The sequence below is a fragment of the Camelina sativa genome, chromosome 19 (assembly GCF_000633955.1).
Source record: "Camelina sativa cultivar DH55 chromosome 19, Cs, whole genome shotgun sequence".
NCBI lineage: Eukaryota > Viridiplantae > Streptophyta > Magnoliopsida > Brassicales > Brassicaceae > Camelina > Camelina sativa.
The window spans coordinates 2,186,034-2,193,988 of record NC_025703.1 but is presented as its reverse complement, the minus strand read 5'-3'; the positions used below and the strand labels follow the sequence as shown (position 1 = coordinate 2,193,988).

Sequence of the window (7,955 nt, the reverse complement as noted above, 5' to 3'; positions counted from 1 at the left end):
CTAAGTGTTCTGAAATGTTGTGCTTTGTACAGACTGTTGCTGCTGCTTTATATGACGAGGGTGCGGTTACAGTTGTGTATGCTATCTTGGTCAACTGCAGCTTCATGTTTGAGAGGTCCTCGAATATTTATGGTAAACTACTGTCTATTCTATGGTTTTATTCTACTCCTCTATTGCTGCTACCATTTGACTCTCAGATTTAGACTGATAATAAGAGATGCCGGGAAGAATTAAAATCACCCACTGACTGGATAACCGTTTTTTCTATTTATTCTTTCAAGAACTTTCTTCTTATAGGTTCACGATGTTTTCAGTTATTTTTCATCAATCGTTTGATGATTATAGGTGACACCCAACTAGTTATTTTGTTTTGTACTAAGCAGATTATCTAGTCGATGACGATCATGGATGCAGTTCTATTTCTGACTTTTTGTCTGAACGTAATCGTGAGCAAAGCTTGGTGGACTTGTTAATTCCTTCCCTTGCCCTTTTGATATCTGTTCTGCAAAGACTACAGGTCTGTTGCTTTAAACATTATTAGTTTCTTCATCATGTATCAACAATTGTTTTGATTCTGCGGAATAAATTTGATTAATCTCTTCTCTCAAAAGCCATATCTTCTGAACTTTTGCCTTAATTTTACTTTGTTGAGACTCTATAATTGCGGGATTATGCGTCTTCATTATCCCCTCTGGTCATTGACATTGTCTTTACTGTCTAAAGGGAACTAAGGAGCAGTATAGAAACACCAAACTGATGAAGGCACTCCTAAGGCTACATCGGGAAGTCAGGTGAGTTACTTGTCTTTTGTTTTAATAGTATTAATCACATGTATGTTTTAAGCAAAGTTAAGCTTTGAGCCACAATGGCTTGTTTTCTTTCCAGCCCGAAGCTAGCTGCTTGTGCAGCTGACTTGTCCTCCCATTATCCGGACTCTGCTCTTAGCTTTGGAGCAGTGTGCCACCTCATTGTGTCCGCCCTTGTCTGCTGGCCAGTTTATGGATGGATTCCTGGGCTATTCCACACTCTTCTTTCGGGTGTCCAGACGTCCTCTGTTCCTGCCTTGGGTCCAAAGGAGACCTGTAGTTTCCTCTGCATTCTAGTATGGAAATCTTACACTTCCACTAATTATTTTCAACATATATTTCCAGCCGAATAGATATGACTCATCTGAACGTTTGTGATGGAATTTCGATCATGTTTTTTGTATTCATTTAATGTAAATAGTATCAACTGGAATATCTCCATATACTATCTTATACTTTATTTTTCGTTGATTTCTCATTGCAAGAGTGATATTCTCCCCGAAGAAGGAGTCTGGTTTTGGAAGAGTGGCATGCCCTTATTAAGTGGTCTCAGAAAGTTGGCGGTTGGGACATTGATGGGTCCACAGAAGGAGAAACAGATCAACTGGTATCTGGAGCCTGGTCCACTTGAAAAACTGATAAACCATTTAACACCTAATCTTGACAAGATTGCAAAGATTATCCAACATCATGCCGTATCTGTATGTTCCTCTATGTCTAGTTAGCTCCAGTGTCTGCTGCTTTTGCTTTTGTTATCATCTATCCAGCATGATTTGGATTGTCTTATTCTTCAACAGGCATTGGTGGTCATTCAGGATATGCTTCGGGTTTTCGTAGTTCGTATTGCATGTCAAAGGGTTGAACATGCTTCTATCCTTCTGCGGCCCATATTTTCATCTATCAGAGATGGTATTTTGGATCAGTCATCAACAAGAGACACTGAAGCTTATATGGTGTTTGTTCGGCCTCTCTAACTCGCTATCTATGTACTGCTGCTCCTAACCAGTCTCATTACTCTCTTTCAGGTCTACCGATATCTTACCTTTCTGGCTAGTTTATTAGAGCATCCGCATGCGAAGGTCATACTCTTTGCCTTATGTCATAGTATTCCTTCACTTTTTTGTTTGTTTCTTATTCACCTGAAATTTATTCACTTTAGGGATTACTGTTAGAGGAGGGTATTGTTCAACTGCTTGTGGAAGTTCTGGAAAGATGTTATGATGCCACTTATCCAAGTGAAAACAGGGTTCTAGAGTATGGAGTTGTGTCCGAGTCTAGTGTGATTCAGTGGTGTATTCCAGCTTTCAGATCAATCTCACTACTATGCGATTCACAAGTGCCTCTCTCGTGCTGTCAGAAAAAAGAGCTGTAAGTCTTTTTTTCTGCAGGATTGCTTAACGTTACCATTTTTGGGTGCGTTTATAACACGGAACCTAATTGTACTAGGATTACGTTATCTATATTACATTTATATCTAATCGATTTTGTATTTATATTAACTTGCACAGATTGGCCAGTTTGAGTGCAAAAGATTGTGCATTGATTTTTCCCTTTGTGCTGAAGTTCTGTCAGGTATATTAAATTTTGTCGACATTGTAGTGATCTATGTTTATCAATTTCCAGATATAATTATGTTTGTGTTCTTCTTATGTTGCTCGCCTCGTCCCTATGGAAACATGGTAAAATTGCTGCATCTAATATGCTATGGGTTGTAAATTATGATTGTTTGTTTGTGGCAATAGATTCTGAAATATTGATGAGCTCTTCTAAGAGATATCTTTGTAATATTTTCTTATTAAAATATGATTACGAAGAATGATTTTCTTTTTACAGGTGTTGCCTGTTGGCAATGAGCTATTATCTTGTCTTTGCGCTTTCAAAGACCTGGTCTCATGTGGTGAAGGTCAAAATGGTCTGGTTTCACTTTTGCTTCATCTGTTTTCTGGGGCCGAAGAACCTGTATCTGCTGAAAGGTGGTGTGACACTAGTAGTATGAGTCTCAATCAACTAGAAATGAAGAAGAATCCCCCTTTTCTGTCTTGCTGGATCAAGTTATTGAACTCAGTTAATTCAAAAGATGGGTCCTCTAGTCTTGCAATTAAGGCAGTAAACGTTCTGAGCGTGGGCTCCATCAGATTATGCCTTGATGGTGAAAGGTGACTCCCATACTCTTCATAATCTACTAAATTTCTGCTCACCCAATACAGGACAAATTTGATAGGATTTAATAACTTTGATAGGCGACGTGTCCTTGTATGGCCATCTTCACTACGTATGTGGATAGAAACATAATGTCTGCCAATGCCTTTTAGTTTAAGTTGGTGCATGCATACAGTTTAGTTAATCTGGTTTTGTTCAATTAATATAAGCCTAAAAATTAACAAGCAGAAGACATGCTGTTTACATTTAAATGGTTCCAACTAGTATATCAAACCATTCCTTTTACATATATATTTAACACATTAATTAAATTCTCTGTAGTCTAATTTTCTTCATTTTTCCAGTTNTTGTCTTATTCTTCAACAGGCATTGGTGGTCATTCAGGATATGCTTCGGGTTTTCGTAGTTCGTATTGCATGTCAAAGGGTTGAACATGCTTCTATCCTTCTGCGGCCCATATTTTCATCTATCAGAGATGGTATTTTGGATCAGTCATCAACAAGAGACACTGAAGCTTATATGGTGTTTGTTCGGCCTCTCTAACTCGCTATCTGTGTACTGCTGCTCCTAACCAGTCTCATTACTCTCTTTCAGGTCTACCGATATCTTACCTTTCTGGCTAGTTTATTAGAGCATCCGCATGCGAAGGTCATACTCTTTGCCTTATGTCATAGTATTCCTTCACTTTTTTGTTTGTTTCTTATTCACCTGAAATTTATTCACTTTAGGGATTACTGTTAGAGGAGGGTATTGTTCAACTGCTTGTGGAAGTTCTGGAAAGATGTTATGATGCCACCTATCCAAGTGAAAACAGGGTTCTAGAGTATGGAGTTGTGTCCGAGTCTAGTGTGATTCAGTGGTGTATTCCAGCTTTCAGATCAATCTCACTACTATGCGATTCACAAGTGCCTCTCTCGTGCTGTCAGAAAAAAGAGCTGTAAGTCTTTTTTTCTGCAGGATTGCTTAACGTTACCATTTTTGGGTGCGTTTATAACACGGAACCTAATTGTACTAGGATTACGTTATCTATATTACATTTATATCTAATCGATTTTGTATTTANACTCCATTGTTGAAGAAACCGAGAGTGATGCAAATGGAAGTAGTCAATTCTCTCACATGGGCACACCANTGGCCAGTTTGAGTGCAAAAGATTGTGCATTGATTTTTCCCTTTGTGCTGAAGTTCTGTCAGGTATATTAAATTTTGTCGACATTGTAGTGATCTATGTTTATCAATTTCCAGATATAATTATGTTTGTGTTCTTCTTATGTTGCTCGCCTCGTCCCTATGGAAACATGGTAAAATTGCTGCATCTAATATGCTATGGGTTGTAAATTATGATTGTTTGTTTGTGGCAATAGATTCTGAAATATTGATGAGCTCTTCTAAGAGATATCTTTGTAATATTTTCTTATTAAAATATGATTACGAAGAATGATTTTCTTTTTACAGGTGTTGCCTGTTGGCAATGAGCTATTATCTTGTCTTTGCGCTTTCAAAGACCTGGTCTCATGTGGTGAAGGTCAAAATGGTCTGGTTTCACTTTTGCTTCATCTGTTTTCTGGGGCCGAAGAACCTGTATCTGCTGAAAGGTGGTGTGACACTAGTAGTATGAGTCTCAATCAACTAGAAATGAAGAAGAATCCCCCTTTTCTGTCTTGCTGGATCAAGTTATTGAACTCAGTTAATTCAAAAGATGGGTCCTCTAGTCTTGCAATTAAGGCAGTAAACGTTCTGAGCGTGGGCTCCATCAGATTATGCCTTGATGGTGAAAGGTGACTCCCATACTCTTCATAATCTACTAAATTTCTGCTCACCCAATACAGGACAAATTTGATAGGATTTAATAACTTTGATAGGCGACGTGTCCTTGTATGGCCATCTTCACTACGTATGTGGATAGAAACATAATGTCTGCCAATGCCTTTTAGTTTAAGTTGGTGCATGCATACAGTTTAGTTAATCTGGTTTTGTTCAATTAATATAAGCCTAAAAATTAACAAGCAGAAGACATGCTGTTTACATTTAAATGGTTCCAACTAGTATATCAAACCATTCCTTTTACATATATATTTAACACATTAATTAAATTCTCTGTAGTCTAATTTTCTTCATTTTTCCAGTTTGGACTCGAAGAAGGTTGCAGGACTTAAATCCCTTTTTGGCCTTCCAAGTGAGTATAGTGGTACAGACACTTTTAGAGAGGAAACCATTGGTTTGATTGAACAAATGGTGACACTGTTGAGTTCAGTGACTATGGGATCTGATAGTTCAGTAACAGCTGAGACGAAACCCTATTTGCATGAGGTACGAACTACCTCATCCCCGCTTTTCTTGCATCATCCACTTCTTTTGTTGATTTCCTCTTAACACTGACTTCCGTATTCTATTTGTGGATTTGAAGGCATCTCGGTCGTTGCTGTCGTTGCTAAAAGACGGGAATATTGATGATATTATCTCCTGCAAAGGTGTTCTTGTTTCTCCTGGGAATTTTGATATGGTTGATTTGGAGTCTGAAAACATTGAGGATGATCTCTATCAAAGAGGACTTGAAGACAAGTTCTGGTGGGAATGTCCAGAAACATTACCTGAGCGTCTGCCCCAGTCATCTCTCCCTGCGAAAAGGAAACCACCAACTTTGGAGAGCTCTAGCAGGCGTGCCAAAGGCGAAAACTCTTCTGTTGACATACCGACCCAAAGTTCAGTTCAACGGGGGTTGAATTCTGTATCCCTTCCTCCTGCTCGTCCATCTAGAGATAGCTTTAGGCAGCGCAGGCCGAATACCAGCAGGCCTCCCTCTATGCATGTAGATGATTATGTTGCTAGGGAAAGGAGTGTTGATACAGCTGGTAATTCTAATGCAATAACCATTTCACGAGCAGGATCTAGCAGTGGTAGACCTCCATCTATTCATGTTGATGAGTTTATGGCCAGACAGAGAGAACGAGGCCAAAATGCCTCCACCATTGTGGTTGGAGAGGCTGTTGTGCAAGTGAAAAATCCTACTCCTGCTAGAGATACTGAAAAAGTTGCAGGTAAACCAAAACAATTCAAAGCCGATCCTGATGATGATCTACAAGGAATAGATATAGTTTTTGATGGTGAGGAGTGTGAAGGACCTGATGACACCTTTCTTCAGCCTGATGAGAACCTTATGCAGCCTGCTCCCGTCATGGTTGAACAAAACTCTCCTCACTCCATTGTTGAAGAAACCGAGAGTGATGCAAATGGAAGTAGTCAATTTTCTCACATGGGCACACCTGTGGCATCTAATGTTGATGAAAACGCTCAGAGCGAGTTTTCATCAAGGATTTCTGTTTCACGCCCTGAGATGTCGTTGATTCGTGAACCAAGCATTACTTCTGACAGAAAATTTGTTGAGCAAGCAGACGAATCAAAGAAAATGACCCCTCTGAAGACCGCTGGCATATCTGAACCTGGGTTTGTACCTGCTTACAACATGCCAGGATCATCAGGACAAAATTTGATTGATCCTAGAGTGGGTCCCCAGGGCTTCTATTCGAAGACTAGTCAGCAACATACGGGCCATATTCATGGTGGATTCAGTGGTCGGGGGGTTTATGAACAGCAAATGATGCCAAACCAGCCTCCTTTACCTCTAGTGCCGCCTCCGTCAGTCTCACCTGTGATACCACATTCTTCTGATTCTCATTCTAATCAATCCTCCCCGTTTGTAAATCATGGAACACAGTCTTCAGGAGGACCCATCCGGCTTATGCCACCGCTCCCTTCAGCAATTCCCCAATACTCATCTAACCCATATGCCTCGTTACCACCAAGGACATCTACAGTTCAATCTTTTGGATACAACCAGGCAGGCACAGGCACCGCTGAACAACAACAGAGTGGTCCGGCGACTGATCATCAGTCTAGCAATCTATCTGTTCCAGGTACCGGAATGACCTCTTACCCTCCCCCCAATTTAATGTCATCCCATAATTTTAGCAGGCCGTCATCTCTCCCTGTGCCATTCTATGGAAATCCTTCGCATCAAGGAGGTGATAAGCAGCAAACTATGTTGTCGGTTCCCTCCATTCCTCAATCACTCAATCAACAGTCCATCCCTCAGCTGCCATCGATGCAGCTTTCACAGTTACAGCGCCCTATGCAGCCTCCTCAGCATGTTAGACCACCCATACAGATATCTCAACCATCAGAGCAAGGAGTATCAATGCAAAACCCATTTCAGGTTCCAATGCATCAGATGCAGATGATGCAACAGGCGCAAGTCCAGCCTTACTACCACCCTCTTCAACAACAAGAGATCTCTCAGGTGCAGCAACAGCCACATCATCATGCTGTACAAGGTCAGCAAGGAGCTGGGACTTCCCAGCAACAAGAATCTGGAATGTCATTACATGATTACTTCAAGTCCCCTGAAGCCATTCAGGTTTGTAATCCACACTCTTGGTAAAATAATACACTGATCTGCTTTGTTTAGTAGTATTATATGCCACAGCTCACCATAATTCTTAAAAAATCCTCTTCAGTCTCTATTGAGTGACCGCGAGAAGCTGTGTCAGCTTCTGGAACAACATCCGAAGTTAATGCAGATGCTTCAGGTTGTTTTCTAAATCGATTTGTTTACTTATTTTTATGTGCTTTTTGAATCATCAACCTTTGTGTGTTTCTTGTAGAGTTGAAACTAAAATTGGGTTTTGTTCTTGTTGGTTCTGACAGGAAAAACTTGGGCAGCTATGAGAAGAAAGAGACTTTTCAGCAAAATACATACATCCCTTTGCTTACAAGTTGCTTTTCTGTTTATTGTAATGTTTAAATAACATGTACATTGTTTCCTTTGATATGTAAACAAAAGCGGTAATCAGTATCGCTTTCTGTTGTTGTTTAGTCATATTCATGTACATTAGTAAGAAGAGAGACTCCTCCTTCAAGGTCTAGACTTGGCATTTTTCGAAACAACAAAGCCTGTACACGGCAAGAGCATATAAAGACTTGAATAGGGAA

The 7,955-nt window shown here is 40.0% G+C and overlaps 2 protein-coding genes across 2 annotated transcripts in view; both read left to right on the top strand.

The window, feature by feature from the left end:
• LOC104767343 overlaps positions 1-7,886 on the top strand; it is a 15,735-nt gene extending 7,849 nt beyond the window's left edge. The window contains exons 17-29 of the mRNA XM_019240780.1: positions 384-517; positions 724-791; positions 886-1,102; positions 1,292-1,507; positions 1,604-1,759; positions 1,832-1,885; positions 1,966-2,174; positions 2,315-2,378; positions 2,640-2,962; positions 5,093-5,276; positions 5,374-7,380; positions 7,481-7,552; positions 7,671-7,886. Of these exons, the coding sequence (XP_019096325.1) occupies positions 384-517; positions 724-791; positions 886-1,102; positions 1,292-1,507; positions 1,604-1,759; positions 1,832-1,885; positions 1,966-2,174; positions 2,315-2,378; positions 2,640-2,962; positions 5,093-5,276; positions 5,374-7,380; positions 7,481-7,552; positions 7,671-7,691 (3,725 nt within the window). The 3' untranslated portion in view covers positions 7,692-7,886. The remainder of the gene's footprint in view (positions 1-383; positions 518-723; positions 792-885; positions 1,103-1,291; positions 1,508-1,603; positions 1,760-1,831; positions 1,886-1,965; positions 2,175-2,314; positions 2,379-2,639; positions 2,963-5,092; positions 5,277-5,373; positions 7,381-7,480; positions 7,553-7,670) is intronic.
• On the top strand, positions 3,335-3,929 carry LOC104764235. Its single transcript, XM_010487732.2, has 3 exons — positions 3,335-3,488; positions 3,561-3,614; positions 3,695-3,929. Exons 1-3 carry the CDS (start codon positions 3,354-3,356, stop codon positions 3,905-3,907), a joined length of 402 nt encoding a protein of 133 aa, XP_010486034.1. The 5' UTR covers positions 3,335-3,353; the 3' UTR covers positions 3,908-3,929.

Bases quoted from the DNA above. Each gene is read 5' to 3' on its own strand.
- LOC104764235 (XM_010487732.2), top strand. From the start codon at position 3,354: ATGCTTCGGGTTTTCGTAGTTCGTATTGCATGTCAAAGGGTTGAACAT. The intron at 3,489-3,560 runs GTGTTTGTTCGG...ACTCTCTTTCAG, and splicing joins GAGACACTGAAGCTTATATG to GTCTACCGATATCTTACCTT. The intron at 3,615-3,694 runs GTCATACTCTTT...TATTCACTTTAG, and splicing joins TAGAGCATCCGCATGCGAAG to GGATTACTGTTAGAGGAGGG.